This window comes from Podarcis liolepis (genome assembly GCF_965112155.1).
Source record: "Podarcis liolepis genome assembly, chromosome: 1".
Taxonomy (NCBI): domain Eukaryota; kingdom Metazoa; phylum Chordata; class Lepidosauria; order Squamata; family Lacertidae; genus Podarcis; species Podarcis liolepis.
This window is the reverse complement of record NC_139554.1, coordinates 117,185,083-117,203,903: the sequence shown is the minus strand read 5'-3', so window position 1 is coordinate 117,203,903 and position 18,821 is coordinate 117,185,083. Positions and strand designations below refer to the sequence as shown.

The 18,821-nt window shown below is 42.3% G+C and overlaps 1 protein-coding gene across 6 annotated transcripts in view; it reads left to right on the top strand.

Annotated features, from left to right (window-relative positions):
- METAP1D (methionyl aminopeptidase type 1D, mitochondrial) overlaps positions 1-18,821 on the top strand; it is a 99,645-nt gene that overhangs the window by 51,840 nt on the left and 28,984 nt on the right. For 3 of the 6 annotated variants that reach the window (XM_083470290.1, XM_083470289.1, XM_083470293.1), the window contains exons 3-5: positions 461-610; positions 10,214-10,362; positions 11,175-11,217. In XM_083470290.1, coding sequence (XP_083326416.1) covers positions 461-610; positions 10,214-10,362; positions 11,175-11,217 — 342 coding nt within the window. Of the gene's footprint in view, positions 1-460; positions 611-2,077; positions 2,099-9,571; positions 9,892-10,213; positions 10,363-11,174; positions 11,218-18,821 lie in introns of those variants that run through there. The other 3 variants (XM_083470292.1, XM_083470294.1, XM_083470291.1) reach the window with 3 other exon arrangements.

Here is an 18,821-nt window from a genome sequence, read left to right as displayed (position 1 = left end):
CTTACATTTTAAAAAGCTGGGGTTCCTCCCCCTCGATTTCCCCCACAGCCACGAAGAAACCGAACAATTTCGCTGGGTTTTGTCCAAAAACACAGCGCCGTTGTTTTTTTAAAAAAACGAGGCGGCGAAACAGGAGCCGGTTTGGCTACTTTGAGGAGCCTTCTGATAGTTTTAAGCCTCGGAGTGGGAAGCAGCTGCGGTATTTTGAATTTTCAGTGCTGTAAGGTTAACAGACTATCAAGAGTTGCTGGCAACGGACAACGTTAAGTTCAAAAGGGCAGTGGCAGAAACACTGAGGCAGCCTTGAGGGTTTGCCCTGATGGCTTAGGAAGGTCGCTAGGGCGAACGAAAGGCCAAGCTGCCATGAAGCAGGAGGCTCTATCTGAGAAAATGATCTCATTGTCATGCCTCCCTTTTTTTCTGATCTTCCATTTTCAATCCTCCCCCCCCCCCTCCCAAGCACATAAAGAAACCAGACTATGTGACGACAGGCGTTGTACCAAGCTGGGGAGACTACATAGAAATTAAGAACGAAGATCAGATTCAAGGGCTTCGCCAGGCTTGTCAACTGGCCCGTCACGTCCTGCTTCTAGCTGGGAAGAGTCTAAAGGTAACAACCGCCACGTGGAAGCTTGGCCAGTCCTCGCCTTTTTCGTTCGGCATGTTTTGAGTTCTCGGTTTGTATTGAAATATCCTTTAAAAAAAAAAAAAAAAAAGTTTGCAGAAATAGTGAAAAGAGAGTTTCAGCCTAACCGTGCTCTCAGCTCTAAATCTGCATTAAAAGAATCCTAAATTCAGAATGAATCGTTTCATCTAAGCAGATATGCTGAGAACATTTGTTTAACAACAACAACTTATTATTTGTACCCCGCCCATCTGACTGGGTTGCCCCAGCCACTCTGGGTGACTTCCAGCACATATAAAAACATAACAGAACATTAAACCTTAAAAAAAGCTTCCCTTCAGATGTTTGGGTGTGATTGTATCTCAAAAGGGTATTAAAAAAAAAAAAATCATGTTGCCTCATTCCAGAAAGGTGGGCTAAGATCCATGCCTGTCAGGAGAATATGGAAAACTAACTTTCTTGACAGCTGGAAAAATGGGGACTTGGAGCTTGTCTGTATGAATGAAGGAAAGATCTTTGGATTCCGGTTTCCACCAGGAGTGTGTATAACGTATTAGATGCTATGTAAATAAAGCACTTGTAGCTCTACATGTAACCCTAATAGCGTTTAATCAGGAATTGACATACAATTTACTTGAATATATATATTCCAACATGCCATGTTGCATATGTTTGTCCTAAGGCACATGAGATTCGGCGTTGTTTAGTCACAAAGCAAAATCCCTTTGTTCATACTTGCTAATTTTCAACTGTGCATTTATGTAAATTGGATTGGGCTGCTCACTCCTTTCTTAGCAATTTTACTGCTTCTGCCTCCCTTTCTATGCCTTAAACAGGCATATTTTGAGCTTCAAACTGATTTATAAAGCAGGCCGTGGCATAACGTCAGGAGCGCTTGCTATTCTTTCATGTCTCTTTAGGATACATTTATGTTGTTTGCTTCCCTTTTATTAAGAGAAGAGCTTTATGAAGAACTTTTTACAAGATCTTTGGAAATGGAGGGTATTTTGCTTTAAAAAAATAAAATCTGCCCTAAAAATAGGAAATATAATTTTGGTTGCATGGAGACATTAATTGGAAGGAGTGGCAAAAGAAGATACAGACAGAGCCCAATGGGACTTGCTCCCAAGTAGAGGTGTATAGAATTGCACTGTTCAGATTTCACTATAGCCCACTGGGAAATTGTATAATTAGCTGAGCTATAACTTTGTCCTTCTGTGCATATTAATTCCAGGAGGTTAGAGTCAAAGAACCACATGGGGTGTCCCATGTGTGCTTTTCCAGCAGCAGCAGCAGCAGCAGGATTTCCCTGCCCCCCCCCCACCAAAAAAAGCAACTTCTGAAGTTCAGGGAACTTCCAGCAGATCATGCAACATAGCCCTGGAAGCTGCAGCTGGAGTAGATTAATTTAGTGAGCTTCTCCATGCATGAGCACAAGTGCCGTCCATGTTGCTTTGGGCACTATGGAAACGAGTGAGTAAGCTTAACTACCATATTTTCCCGTGTATAAGATGCCCCCATATATAAGACGCCCCCTGCTTTTGGGAACCCCAAATTTAGAAAATGGGCATATGCACTATCTGTGTATAAGACGCCCCCCCCCCGATTTTTCTTATTTTAAAGTAAAAAAACCTAGTCTTATACACAGAAAAGTATGGTATATTTCTGTGAACAAAAAATATACAGTCTGTGCGTGTCTGTATATTTTTATTTTAAAATATTTTAGTCCACTCAGATTCCAGAGCAGGATGTAATTAAAAATATTAATATTTCCCCTTTATAAATATTTTTTGTTATATTGCTTTGATTAACGCTGTGCAATGTCAGCATTACTTCAATACAGATTGTATTTTTGGAAATCAGTTTTGGTTCCTTAGTGGTTTCAGTGAATTATTCAACCAGACATTTGCACCCAACTTTAGTCACTGCTTGAGAATAACCCAGTTATGCTTCAGTCTTCTTCGTACTCACTTGGGAATAAGTCGTGTACCACAACATACATTTAATGCACACTATATGTGTTTAACGCACATGTTTTCCCCACCCATCCAACTAGTTTTCACCTCACAGAGCTACAGCTCCCAGCGCCATGATAAACTGCATCTTCCGGGGTTATTTTGGGGAGAGACGTGGTTTAAAGGTATGTTGTGTACACAGTGTAAATCCCATTGAACTTATCAGGACTTCCTTTGAGCAGGCAGGGTTAATACCAGTAGTACGAAGGCTACAATCTTGTGCATCCCTACTCAGGAGTAAGGCCTATGATTGTTATTTAGACTTGTTAGTCACTTGTTATCAGAAGGCCTCCAAGCGCTTTACAACAAATTAGAAACATAAATATAAATGCATGATAGCGTTAAAAACAAAACAACCCCCGTAACAGTGTTGACACTGGATTATGTGTAAACTGAGGGGCACAGCCAACCCAAGTCAAGTCGCATAAGTCATTTTGGCTGAGCTATTTTGGCACTTCGGCCAGAAAATCCGACAGGCACTTTCCCCCCTTCCTGGCAGTAATTATACAATAATCAGAAATTAAATGACTTAACAGTTTGCTACTCTTTCACGACACCCAAAATCTGTTGCCTGAGGCAGCTGCCTCATTCAGCCTAATGGTAGGGCCGGCCGTGATGAGGACACCGTCCCCAGATTGCAGACTGGAGATTCTGTTACATCTGTGGTCATAATGAATATATAAAAATCCAGGGACCAAAAGGCCATCTAGTCCAATCGCTGAAATTGCAGGCTTCCTTCTTAGTGCGGCAGACTTGTGACGGATAATCTTGCAGTTTGTGTTTCATTGGTATTCATGGGAAACGGACCCTATGGGAGAAGATGCAACCGGTGGGCCTGATCTCTCCGTTGCAGAAGCTCTCTTGAAGATTATAAAAATAGAAACTCCTGTTCAGCTGACTGTGTTTGGGCAGACCCTGTGGAGTTACTGCCAACAGATTCAAGGGCACTCAATCTGGTGCAACAAGAGATGGGGATCAGGACTTCCGTGAAGATATGGAGGTGGCGTAGAGAGAAGAGAAGAGATAGCGAGAGCATAATGAGCTTTAAATATAAGCCAAAGAAGTTTCTGGTGAAGATTACAGGGAAGTGGGAGCCAGGGCAGAGAACAAGAACATGGCGTCCGTATGGATGAAGTGATAAGCCCTGAATGTAGGTCGAGCGCCTGGTTTGGGGACCAAAGCAAAAGATATGAATGAAGAGGCCCAAGGAGAAATATGTTTTAATGATAAAAGAAAAGACATAGATCAGAGTTGGAAGGGACCCCAAGGGTCATCTAGTCCAAATAAGCAGCTGTCCCATACAGGGATTGAACCTGCAACCTTGGCGTTACCAGCACCATGCTCTAACCAACTGAGCTATCCAGGCTGATAGTGAAAGGCTGGTTTTGACACATTTTGCTGATCTTCCAAATATCAATGTTGAGTACAGGCTGAACATAGGAAGAAAAAAAAAATAACTGTTTCCTACCAAGCCAACTTCAAACCCATGGGTTATGAAGCTGGCTTGCTAAACTAGCTTCAAACCAGGTTTGAACACAACACTAAGTTGGGATTCTTAAAATTTGAAACTATACTCTGAAGAAGTCCTCCTAGCCAGCAGGAGGAGAAGAGGGGAGTGCGCATGCAGACACTTTGCTACTGCCTATTCTGGCTCATCCACATGGCGCCAGGGGTGTAGCGTGGATTGCCAGGGCCCAGGGCTGCACGGAGTGGGTGGGAAGAGGTGGGAGGGAGGGAAACTGAGAGTATGCATGCACATTCAATGGCCTAATGACTTCTGCATCACCCAGGAGATCACAGTCGCAGAGATACTGGAGAGGTCACTTCCTGGTCCACATGGAGAAGCCATTTCCAACAGATCCCAGCAACAGAAGCATGCAGCTGTATTGAGGCAGCACTGGGTGTTGAATTTTTGTGCCTCCTAACAATTTTGCGCCCGGGGCAACCGCCCCTGTGCCCCGCACGCTATGCCACTGCATAGTGCCAAAGCATGGCTTAGAGTGATGTGTGAATGTGGCCATGTGTAATGCATTTCAGAAATTCAGTCTAGATGCAACTACATAGGTCAGACCTCCTCAGGAATGGGCGTAGCTGATGCACAGTTTAAGCTGGACAAAGGTACTCGGGTCACCTCCTGAGAATCCAGGAGCAAGGGTAAATTGAGGAGTACCTCCAAACCAGTTCTTCAGGCGGAGTGCTACCCCGTCCCAAACAGTTTGAATGCCTATTCCAGAGCCTGTTCCCACACAACCAGGAAGAGCACCTCTGTCTTGTCTTGATTAAGCTTCAGATGATTAGTCCTCACCCCACCCATTACAACTACCGGAACATCAACAGTTTCCTTGATATCAGATGAAGATGAAAATGAGCCACACATCCTCAACATATTGATGACGACACACTCCAGGTCCCCAGACAATCTATCCCAGTGGTCTCATAGAGATGTTAAATTGAGTTGCCATATTTCAAAAAGTCAAAATCCAGACACAAAGCGAAATCGCTTTTAAAAATTGCCTATTTTGAGCTATTTTCTAGGGAAATCAGCAAAAACAACACTGCCAACATGGCTTGCTATACGTCTGGAATTTCCCAGACATTTTGGCAACTTCCGCCTGGACACTGCTTCCAACTACAGTATTCTGGGTATGTCCGGGAAATTCCGGACGTATGGCAACCCTGAGTTCATGCACTCCAATGGGCAAGGCATCAAGCTAGAATCCCCTCTCCACTCCACCCAGGCATGCTGATAACTCTCTCATTTTGATGGCATACTTGTTGGCATACAGAAACACCGAGTTTTCTCTTAGGAGGAGTGATATCTAGAATTAATTGGAAGAAATTGATAAGAAAGCCATAAAGCAAAGCTTTCCAAACTGTGTGTGGGCTGCAGTGTGTAGGCATGTCACGCGAACGCTCTCCGCGCTCCTTCCGGGGCTGGAAACGGGTTAGTTTAACCTCCGGTTTGCTAGTAAAACTCAATTGCTGTGCCATGAAATGATGTGTGTCTAAAAAGTGTGTCACCAACCTGAAAAGTTTGGAAAGCTCTTCTGTAAAGGAAAAAGAAAAGGAAGGTGAACAAACCTTCCCCTACACTTCTCTTTTTTTGTTGAAAATTGCCCCTTCAGCCTCATAAAAACATACTGCCAAATAGCAACTGGGGAAAGTTTATAGGGAAAACAAAGCAAAGAGGAAACAGATAGAGATTGAAATAGGAGCTTGGCCTCCCCTCAGGAATCAATGCAGTTTGTTAAAGGTGCTGAGAGTTAGGAGACTCCACCCCCCACCCCCCCCCGACAGAGCCACAAATCCTAGAGTTCCCTGGAAATAGGGAATGGCTGTTAAACCACTCAGAAAATTGTGGTTTTGTGAGGTGAATTGGTGTCTCCCAGCACCTCTCAATACCCTTAACAAACTGCAGTTCCCAGGAGTCTTGAGGGGAAACCATGATGGTTTCAAGTGTCGCGATGCTGCTTTAAATGTATATTGCAGATGGAACCCTGGTTTCCTAGGTCCACATCTCAAACCCTGCTTGGGTCTGTAGCATTGTTGGGATAGAAACTGAACCTGCTGAACTGCCTGTTGTTAAAATCACAACAGCCCTCGTTGGGTCATGAGTTTTCAGTGCTGTACGTCAGTGAAGACAAAGTCTGTCTGTCTCATTTATTTATAGCTTGCCTCTCTGCCCAAAGGCAGTGAGGTCATTGCCCATCTTCCGCGGTGGTGGAATTCTATCCAGAGCGAAAGAACAGAATTCCTTGAATGACTTAAACCCATTGCAGCACCTGATGTGCTCCCACATACACCATTGTAACTCCCAAACCTCAACTGTTATGTCCATTTCACATGGAAGAAGGAATCCATGCACAGTTATGGCATGACCTGATTTCCTAAATCTTTTTGCTGTATTGAGAGCTGCTGCGTATGGCTAGAAAGCAAAGTAAGGGACTGAAAGTTTATACCTATCATAGTGCCTCTGCTAAAGTGTCATATTCATAGGCTTATAGCTCATTCAAATCACAACCAATTTTCACAGGAACACTCAAAGGCACTTCTTGACAATGAGGGAGGTTTTCCTACCAAATTTCAACTTTCAACCCTCGCCATTTCACAGCTGGTTCTGTTCTGGGGAAAAGAGTTGTAATGATAATATTTAAAGTGTATATTTTCCTCCACTTTACTCATATTCAAAAATGGTCCAGAGCTTTCTTCTTGTTCTTCTTCTTCCTCTCAAATTCTTACTAGAAATAATCAGCTCCAGTATAAAACAGAATCTGGAAAATCCAAGCCAGAAAAATGGAAGTTTCTGGAAATGATAGGTGTCTGAAACCGGGGTGTCAAAATGGAAATGCTAATACAGGTTTAAATTGTATTGTAGTCAGGGCTGCTTACATTGCTATACAAGCTGTTTCCAAGTATGAATAGAAATATTAAAGTGCCATGGCAATTCTGAATGTGGTGCTAGCATATACAGAGGAAAATAATTTTGATTGTAGAGAGAAGTTTGGAACGGGAAATTCTTTTGTCTAAAGCTGTTGAGGAGAAAATGGCTCTCCAGGAGAATGCAAATGCCATATTGCGGTTCATTATTTATACAGCACTATCAGTGTATACATGGCATTTTATAGAGTAACTTAACAAAAAGGCAGGACCCTGCACCGAGGAATCTACTTCAGCAGATGCGTGGAAGTGGCCTGGAAAGGCAAAGGGTACATTTGTGGTAAGGATGAAATTTAGGCAGTGTTGGGGAGTGACTCCCAAGACGGTGGCATTGTTGGGAATTAGCTGGGACCCCAAGACTAGCAAAGCACCCGTCAACCCCACAATGCTGCCATTCTCTCTCTCTCTCTCTCTATATATATATAATATTTATTAATTTCAACATACCAATTATTATACATTCCACAGAACTTCACATCTTATACAATCTTTTTGGACTTCCATCAGCCCCTCTGATGATCCACCATGTTTATCATTTCTTCTGCATGTCTTAAATTCCTATTGCCTTTAATTATCTTAACTCACAATACACCTCTTTAACCATTTTTGCAATAATTCAAATAATTTACCTCACAAAACTTCTTGCAAACCTAACAAACCATAATCTGGTCATCACAATTACTTTTCAAATAGTCCGTAAATTTACACCAGTCTGCTGTGAATCTCTGGTCCCGCAGGTTTCAAATTCTTCCGGTTAGTTTATCCAATTCTGCATTGTCCATCAATTTCATCCTCCATTCTTCTTTTGTCAGTAATTCTTCTTGCTTCCATTTTTGTGCCAATAATATTCTTGCTGCCATCAATGCTGCCATTCTCACTTTATAAGGACCTTCCAGGAAGAACAGAGGTCACGTGAGAGAATCCTCAGTTTGCACAATCTCTTCCAGATTAAGGTCTGGTCTACACATGTGGAAGATTAGGCTGTACCTCTTCAGATGGTATCACTTCACTTTATGGAAGTGAGTCGTGGGCAACTTACAACCATCAGGAGCCATGCCTCAACGCCTTCCACATGCACAGCGTCAGGAGAATTTTGGGTACCACACAGCAGGACAGAACTCCAAACAAAGATGTGCTCTCCGAAGCCCACGATCCCAGCATGTTCGCACTCCTGTCTCAGTGAAATCCACGCTGGCTTGATCGCATCCACAGAATGGAAGATGGCAGGATGTACTCCTGGGAGGAAGCTGGCTTCCTTCACCAGGCCAATTGGCAGACCAACTCTGCACCACAAAGATGTCTGCAAAGTTGACCTGAAGGCAGGCAACATCAGCCCTGCCATGCGGGAGTTCCTTGCAGATGACCACAGTGCCTGGAGACAGGCAGTCAAGTTGTGTATCCACAGCAGCAACCAGTGGAGAAATGAGAGAGAAGAACGCCATGGTGCCTCTGCAGCAGCACAACCGGATGCCTTCAGCTAAACTTGCCTCTACAGCCACAACAGGCGCTGCAACCTTCCAACAGCTTGACCTCATCCCCAAAGGTGCTCTCCTCCATTGTCTCCCGAGACAGACGGATGCCAACCAACACATATGGCAGAATAGCCTGTACTGTTTCAGATGGCTACTGGTGGGAGAATACCACTTTTGAAAGTTCCCTACGTAAGCACCTCTTTTGTAAGTGAAACATAACTGTAAGACAGGTTCTGACCTAGCAAGCTACCTGAGGACTGATTTATTTAGAGTAGGATTCATAAATGAACTCCACTACCTGAAGTATAAATTACTCTCACCCATGTTACTACTTGGACATTCTGCTACAAATGCAGACCAAGTCAAAGAGTGCTCCAGGACCATAATTCTGTGGTAAACGTAAAGAGACCCCTGACCATTAGGTCCAGTCATGGCCGACTCTGGGGTTGCAGCACTCATCTCGCTTTACTGGCTGAGGGAGCTGGCGTACAGCTTCCAGGTCATGTGGCCAGCAGGACTAAGCCGCTTCTGGCAAACCAGAGCAGTACACGGAAACGCCGTTTACCTTCCCGCCAGAGCAGTACCTATTTATCTACTTGCACTTTGACATGCTTTCAAACTGCTAGGTTGGCAGGAGCAGGGACCGAGGAACGGGAGCTCACCCCGTCGCAGGGATTCGAACCGCCGACCTTCCGATCTGCAAGTCCTAGGCTCTGTGGTTTAACCCACAGTGTCACCCGTGGACCATAATTCTGTGGTAGAGCAGTGTATATCTTATTTTTTATTTATTTATTAAATGTATATGCTACCCTTCATCAAGAGATCTCAGAGTTGTTCACAGAGGGAAAAATACAAGATAAGACATAAGTAAATAGTTAAACCAAAACAATAAAACAATAACCACCCCCTCCTTCCCACAGATACTTTTAAAAGGCTGTAGGATATTAATCAGCCAAGGGCATGGTTGAAGAGGAATGTTTTTGCCTGGCGCCCAAAAATATATAATAAGGGCGGCAGGCGAACCTCCCTGGGGAGAGCATTCCACAAACGGGGTGCCACCACAGAAAAGGCCCGTTCTCGTGTTGCTGCCCTCTGGGCCTTGTGGAGGTGCCACACAAAGAAGGGCCTAAGGTGATGAAAGCAGAGTCTGGGACAGTTTATATGGGGATCCTTGACATATAGCGGTCCTGAGCAGTTAAAGGCTTAATAGGTCAAAACCAGCACTTTTAATTGGGCCCAGAAGCTAATTGGCATACAAAAGGTCCCAGGTCCAGGTCCCGTTATCTCCTGGTAGGGCTGAAACCCTGGAGAGATACTAACAGTCTGTGTCAACGATGGTAAGGTACATAGATAAATACTCAGTACAAAGCAACTTCCTTATGTTTCAATGTCCCTGTGGCCACTGGGCTAGCTGTTAGAGAGCAGTCTTTCCTGAGGGTCCAAAATCCCAAGCTACCTGTTTGCTTTTCTTCTGGAAGTGACCAAGTGCCTCCCCTAACAGGTGCCTGGTATTGAACCGTTCTTCAAGGAAGCTAATTTTTGTCAGAGGCACAAGCTGTGTGGTAGCTCTAGTTTCTCGTTAAAAGCATTCCTTTTATCGTGTTCCATATGCAGGGCCCACTAGGCACTTAATTCATCACAAATTTTAAATCACAATCTTTCAGGTTGGCATGACTACAGAAGAAATAGATTGCTTGGTTCACCATGAAATAATCAGGCAAGATGCCTACCCATCACCTCTGGGCTATGGAAATTTTCCAAAATCCGTTTGTACCTCAGTCAACAACGTGGTGTGCCATGGGATTCCTGACAGGTACTCCGAGTTCTTGTTTCTTTCCCCTCCCATTGCAGAATTGAAATATTTTGCTAGTACATTGTGTATTTCTTTTTATATTTTATGCAATATAAATGCATGATGCTTTAAATCCACCCAATTCAATGGGTCTGTACGGAAGCTTCTTCCTTAATAGAGATTTCACAGCAGCCACGCTTGGTGAATTGCACCCAGTGCCCGCAGCAGTTTTATTGAATGCTACCAAAAAAATAGTCTTAATACAGCTGGTTGTCATGCTGTAAGAAAATGATGTTGGCACATAAGGAAGGTGTGCAGTAATAAAAACAATGATTAGTGCTTTGCCATCTCTTCCCAGCAGGCTATGGGGCGTTATCATCCAAGAGAGAGAAAATCACTCAAAAGAAAAATTACATTACCTAAAGGTGGATTAAAAAAAAAAAAAAGATTATACACCAATATATAGCTAATTATTAATTAATATTGCCTCTTCACAAAGTAAAAGGTGCCAACCATCAGTCTTGTAATTGTGATAAGATAATGATGGTTATAATTTTCGTTTCTTGCCTTTTATATTATTTTATATTATGATATATTATCCCATTTATTTGTTTGGGATTCTTTTGAACCGGTGGGAGCTTAAAGACCAAAAGTGGCGATTCCATCTACCTCCTCCCTGTTCTGCTCAATTATGTTCGCTCCTCTTATGTTTGTTTAGGTGTATATGTGATTATGTGCATGTTGGTGTGTGCGTTCTTATATTTCCTTATTGAGAACTGCCTATCACCATTATGTGGTGTTGTTCTTTCTCCCCTCCTATGACGATGCTTAAGCCGCCCTCTCCAAGATGGTGATATTATCAACATTGATGTCACGGTGAGTAATCCGTGTTTTTGGGCTTGCTGTTTTTTTAATAGCCTTTGATCAACTTTCAGAATTTCTAGTAGCAACAGGAAGAATAGTAGATTGCAAATGTAGCGTACACGGGTAAATGTGCCATTTTACATCCAAGCCAAGCAGCTGGTTTCCTCTTTTGTCCCCCCCCCCCCCACCACACACCCTCTGTGTTTATTCCAACTAGACCCAGGCCTGACTTGAATTTAGGGCTGGAATCAGATGCACTGAGATCAATGTTGGCCTAAGTGAAATGTCAACCCAATCCTGCTATGTGTCATGTTTTTGAGAAGGTGTAATTGTTATTGATCCACTGTGTAGTTAATGCAGAGCACCACAGTACTGGGCAGCAGCTGAAGACAGATATGTATGAGATGAGCTAACATGAAGAAAGCCAGCATTTTTCCTTCACTCTGCCAAGATTGATCTCCCTCTTCCTGCTGATTTTGAGTGGGGCCTGTCATTATCTTACTCTGTCATTAGAGGCTACATTGGCCTGTGTATGTCAGTCTATTTGGACAGCAACTCTTTTGCTTGCCGTATTCCCTACATTTATTAAAATCCCTGAAGGTAGTATTGTGTTCCATTTGTGGCATAAGAGCCCTGAACCCCTTTGCTCACAAATACGCAACTTGATCTGCGGCTCAGTTAATCCAAAATGCTTGGATTTCCCTCGAGACTTAAGTTTATAGCCCAATTCTTTGGTTTTGCACAACCTGACTCGCAGCTCCCTTAACTCAAATTGCTTGGTTTTCCCTTGAGACTTAAGTTTAAAACCCAATCCTTTCACTTATCTGAGTTGTGGATCCCACTGTGTATATAGATATATAGATGTCCAATATAGCCATTGATCTAAATAGGGGCGTTCCATTTTTGTGGTATGAATCCTGGTTTGAAAATAAACCTTGTAAGAACCAGTTTATGCTCAAAGCATAAATAGGAATAGGTACAGTTATCAAAAGAGAAAATAATTGGGTTTTGTCAATATTTCATAACCTCCTTTCCTTTACAACTCATTAAATTAATGTTGGCTATTATATCTTTATTATGCATGTAAGTCCTAAATTTTAATCTTTTAAATAACATGTATGTTTTTAAACTTCCTGGATTTTTGGAAACTTCAAGTGTAATTGTAAATTTTGGAACAACGGGTATTTCCTGGATGCTAACGGTGATTTCACCTTTATTCCATCTGTGGTGCCTCTGTCGTGTTTGTAGTCCATTATGCTCCTTTGAGGATTTTTTAGGTTTTTTTGTCATTTTTGCCTTATGGACGCAGTGACCACCCATCAAGTTAGACAGATTTTGCAATGCTCAAGAAAAAATTGCATAACCATTCAGAGTTTCCAAATTCTGCAGTGATCATTACTAGGATGATATTGAACATTAGCCATACTCAGGGTAGACTCATATAATTAAGTCCATTAATTTTAATGGTTCTACTCAGACTTAGTTGGACACCATCCCTTGCTTCCTCCCTGTAAAATTTATTTCATTTAACGTTGGCACAGGTAGGACACTTTAACCTCTGAAGTCAGTTCATGTTCGGTAATAGTTTAGATAGATGCGGATTTAGATATTTTGATCTTTATACTGTAATAAGTATTAGTTTGTGGGGGTTTTAATAAAATATAACACATTGCATTCTGCACAACCCTAAACTAAGCATTGTAATGTCACCCATTTAACTACAAGTGACTTTTGCTGATCGAAATACACATAGGCCTAATCCTCAAGTCTTCCATGTTGACAATCACAGGCAAGCTACATGTTAGATGCCAAAATATGAAATGATGCATCAACTGAGGAAACATGCATCTAGACTTATTGAATTAGGTGGGCATGGAACAGCTTAAAAGGTAAAGGACCCCTGACAGTTAAGTCCAGTCGCGAATGACTCTGGGGTTGCGGTGTTCATCTCGCTTTACTGGCCGAGGGAGGTGATGTTTGTCCACAGACAGATTTTCCGGGTCATGCGGCCAGCATGACTAAGCCACTTCTGGCGAAACCAGAGCAGCGCACAGAAATGCCGTTTACCTTCCCGCCGGAGCGGTACCTATTTATCTACTTGCACTCTGACGTGCTTTCAAACTGCTAGGTTGGCAGGAGCAGGGACCGAGCAACGGGAGCTCACCCCGTCGTGGGGATTTGAACCGCCGACCTTCCAATCAGCAAGCCCTAGGCTCTGTGGTTTAGACCACAACACCACCCACGTCCTATGGAACAGCTTAGTGGGAAGATTTAGTATGGAAAAATAGGAGGTGAAGAAAAGCTTACGTATTCTCCCTTCCACACAGTATCTTTGCTCAAAATCTTACCTTCCTAAAGCCACCTTTCTAAACCAAAACTATCCATCAGGGCATTCCTGTATGCAGTTGTGGGAATTATGCTGTTTGTGCTAAGAGCGGCCAACAGTGCAGTCCTAGTTGAATTCAATGGGACTTACTCCTAGGTAAGAGGGATTACAGTTGTGAGGGGCATAGCCTGGGGAAAGTTCCAAGGGCCAGTCAGAGAAGTCTGGGAGCTACATTCAGCTCCTAGACCAGTGGCTCCCCACCCCGGTTCCAACTGAAGGGCGATTTCATAAGCAGCCTGTGAGATGGCATAAGGGGTCTTCTGTTCAAAGTCAGAGGAGTCAACATGCACAAAAAGAGCTGTCAGGACTATGGTTTCCGGTTTCTTTTGACGGACTCCTTATCTTCCGATTACTCGCTTTTGAACACTGTACCAACACAACAAAAGTTGCATAATGGACAAGCCACAAACAAACTTTGCATGAAGGAGAAGTGATATGAATATTTCCCCTTGCTAACCCCCCCCCAGCACCTACTGAAGACTTTCCGCCCTTATTTCAGCAGGCATTACAACAGAACTCCATTATTTTAGTGTTAACTGGGGGTTTTGTGTTTTTTTTCTAACCTTTATTTCATTGGATTGAGTGACTTGTTCATTGCTTAGAGATGACTGCAATTAAGCAGTATATAAATTGTCCAAATAACTATTAAATGTGCCTTGATTTTCCCCCTGAGGCACTCCAGAGCACCAATTTTTGCAGCTGCTTTTTTTGTATGCTCTTCTGCAGTTGTGTTTGATTCCTTCCAATGTTTGAGAAGTCACACAACCTAAAATACCCTTTTTGGATCCTTGCTGCTGTCTGGAGCCCACAGAACTACAGTTTGGACACGTCTCATGGGACTGTTTACCTGCCCCCTTTTTTTAAAACAAACAAACCAACCAACCAGCAGAGCCATGTTACAAAAGTACTTTTGAAAGTCCCTTCTGTTTCAGGAAACACTTTGCTACATCCATTTATTTATCCACATTAAAGGTGCATATTCTGCTTTTTTTTTTGGTCCAGTTATCTCCACAAGGTGGCTTACAATGCAGCTGCAATAAAATAGAATACAATAGAATAGAATACAAGCATTAAAAAAGCCTTTGAGAAAATAATGTTCTTGCCTGTCATGACTCCCAGAGTAACTCATTCCCCAAAGTGGAACGCCACTAGTGTCGCTCCTTAAGTTGTAGCAGTAAGCCTATGATAAAAAGCTCCTAGAAAGTGTACATCAAAGCAGTCTTGGACACAGCACCAATCGCATGGTTCCTTGGATCCTGGCCTCTAACGATATTGCCTCCTGGAGCATACCCTTCAACATTTCTCCGATGAATTTCATTATTATTATTATTATTATTATTATTATTATTATACCCTTCAACATTTCTCTGATGAATTTCATTATTATTATTATTATTATTATTAATTAATTAATTAATTACTTTATACCCCACCCATCTCACTGGGTTGCTTCAGCCACTCTTGGCGGCTTCCAGTATATATAAAAACATAATGACACATCAAACTTTTTTTTTTAAATCCCTATACATTGCTGTATCTCCTTGGCTTGGGAGTCCCATAAGTCCGTATCCTTCAACATTTCTCTGAAGAAAATAGGAACGTCCGACAATACCCACCCACCCCCACATTTTTCAATGAAAACAGGGATGTCCTAAGGAAAAGAGGGATATTCTGGGATCAAATCAGAAACTGGGATGGCTTCTGTAAATCCGGGTCTGTCCCTCGAAAATAGGGACACTTGGAAGGGCTGCTAGAGCCCTAGTGCCTGATTTTATGCATATAATGGTGCAAATAAATGGCTCAGGACCGCAATACCTCAAGGGCCACCTCTTCCCATATGAACCTACCCAGACCCTGAGATCATCTTCTGAGCCCCTCCTTTGTGTGCCCCCTTCTCAAGAGGTCCGGAGGGTGGCAACACAAGAATGGGGCCTTCTCTGCAGTGGCTCCCCGTCGGTGGAATGCTCTCCCCAGGGAAGTTCGCCTGGTGCCTTCATTATACACCTTTAGGCACCAGGGAAAAATGTTCCTTTTTAACCAGGCCTTTGGTTGATCTGATTTACATCCTATGCCCTTTTAAAATGTGTTTTTTTGTGGTGGGGGATTTTGGGTTGTTTTTGTTTTTATTATGTATTTCGTGGTTTTATATCTTGATTTTATTCTGTGATCGCCCTGAGACCTCCGAATATAGGGCAGTGTATTAATAATAATAATAATAATAATAATAATAATAATAATAATAATAAATGGCTTGAGCCACTACTGCTTCTAAAGCAGCATCCTGTATCATTCAAGGCCATGAGCAGGCAAATTAAGGCCCAGGGGCTGGTTCTGGCCCAGTCGCCTTCTAAATCCATGGACGGTCCGGGAATCAGCATGTTTTTACATGAGTAGAATGTGTCTTTTTATTTCAAATGCATCTCTGGGTTATTTGTGGGGCCTGCCTGGTGTTTTTACATGAGTAGAATGTGTGCTTTTATTTATAATGCATCTCTGGGTTATTTGTGGGGCCTGCCTGGTGTTTTTACATGGGTAGAATGTGTCCTTTTATTTCAAATGCATCTATGGGTTATTTGTGGGGCATAGGAATTCATTCATTATTTTTTTCAAAATATAGTCCGGCCCCCCACAAGGTCTGAGGGACAGTGGACCGGCCCCCTGTTGAAAAAGTTTGCTGACCCCTGTTCAAGACGGTTGGCTCCAATTCCTACCCCCAGCTTCTAGATCTTCCTTCTATTTAAATCAAGTACAGTGGTACCTCGGGTTAAGTACTTAATTCGTTCCGGAGGTCCGTTCTTAACCTGAAATTGTTCTTAACCTGAAGCACCACTTTAGCTAATGGGGCCTCCTGCTGCCACTGCACGATTTCTGTTCTCATCCTGAAGCAAAGTTCTTAACCAAGGTACTATTTCTGGGTTAGCGGAGTCTGTAACCTGAAGCGTATGTAACCTGAAGCGTCTGTAACCCAAGGTATCACTGTATATATTAGTTGCCCTACAGCCCACTTTTGCCATGGAAACAAAATATTCTTTCTGCATTACAGGGCCATTGGCAGTTTGTAAGCTCCTTCTCCTGGTGCCATTAGTTCCTTCTGCTAGTCTTTCCCCTTGTGACTGATGCTTTGTGTTCTGGCATTGGAACATTTTACCCTAAGACCAGATGACATGTTTCTAAAGCTGTAGGCCTCAGCACACATGCCCTGAACATGAATTCTGTGGAGCTCAGTGGCACTTACTTCTGTAATTTTGATAATGTCACATTTATTCCCACAAAGGTATGCTTCTTGTAGATTCAGATTTGCCTTTTCACTCAGATCTAAGCTAATTCCAGTGTTAACACCCCTACCTTTAAAGTACCATTAAAAAAATAATTTTCTAAAGTTCACTCCAAATTTTCCCTTATAATCATAGAACCTTTCCTGGTACCATAATGTGAAAATCACAAGTAAAATGTCTACTTCCTGCAGTTATTGATCCTCCTGCTTTTGGTTAGTCTATAATAATTCCTATCTAATATGTCTGAGGAAGACTTTCTTGACAGTGTTTATAATTAACCTTTCCTAATGGGCATAAGCTGGGCCATTTCATAGGTAGAAGCAATGATTATGGACCGAAGAAAAGGACAATTGCGGTACATGGCATTTTACAATAATTTGTTTATGGATGTGTACACAATCTATAAAATGATTAAATAATAATCTGCCTATCAAATGTAAATGCTCTTTTGGTGAGCGCAAATTGTCTAGGAATAACAAACTAAATGTATTTTACTCTTATTAATTTGCGGAAAAATTAGAGACTACAGCGGAATGTGTTTTATTTACTGCAATCACATGGACTTCACATATTGTTTAAAGGATTGTAGAAACCAGTTCTTTGTACTTCACTGACTACCAACACACTACAGCTCTTAACCAATAATTATCATGTAGGGCTATCCCATCTCTTAATAGACAGTCATAATTTTAGGATTGACACTTTGAAAACTACTATATTCTACTTATTTGCTGTAACTATTGTTTATGCACCTTAAAAATATAAATAATGAAAGATGAATTGTATGCATTGTAGCAGTGGTTAATAAAGCATTATCAGTGTAATACATCTTTATAAAAGATGTATACTTTATACTTTATATCTTTATACTGTCTTGCTTTTCCAAGGCTATGGAAAAGTGGCTGAAATTATAAGATTTGATTTTTAAACTATGCTTTTTTACCCACCCGCAACGTAGTAGTGGCTTAAGGGATCATGTTCTTTTGTGTCTGAAAGACCGAGAGGTCAAGTAATAAGCAAAAGGATACTGAGAAATGCCCTAACTCCTGAAAGAAAATAGTATAGAGGTTTTACTGGGTAGTGAAAATGATAGCATCTGTTGGTTTCTATTCATTAAAAATAATGGAAGCAATTAACCAGATAAAATTGCTGTACCATCTCCATTTGTTAGGTTGGAGCAGCTGGCCTGGCAGCTTGCATCCAGTGGGTGCAATCCAGAAAGACAAAGGCTGTGATCCTGTACACACTTACTCAGGAGTACGTCCCATTGAGTTGAATAGGACCTCTGTCTGGCTAGTCATGTATAGGATTGTTAGGCATGCAAGTCCCACGATACTTTGGGGAGACTTTCAGTGATCTTATGCACCCTTCTTAGAAGGAAGTTGCTTTGAGTTCTGCAATACTTTCTTCTTAGTTGTGATGCTCAGTATGGCAGTGAACAGTCACATGCTTAATAGTGCAGTCCTATGAATGCGGGTGGCGCTTTACTATGAATGCTTAGTCACAAGTACATAGTATAGTGCTCAGTGTAGCTTACTCCCTAGTAAGTGTGCACACTTAACGGGGGGGGGGGGGTAAGTAGTCTTGAATATAGTGGGATTTGCTTGTGGCTAAATATGAATAGGATTGCTTATTCATATTTAGGAATAGGAATGTGTCTCTATTTTCCAAGTACAATCCCAGATTTACAGAAGCCATCCCTGTTTCTGATTTGATGCCGGAATGTCCCGCTTTTCCTTAGGACACTTTTCATTGGAGAAACGTTGGAGGGTATGGTAGGTAAAGGTAAAGGGACCCCTGACCATTAAGTCCAGTCGTGGCCGACACTGGGGTTGCGGCGCTCATCTTGCTTTATTGGCCAAGGGAGCCGGCGTACAGCTTCTGGGTCATGTGGCCAGCATGACTAAGCCACTTCTGGTGAACCAGAGCAGTGCACGGAAACGCCGTTTACCTTC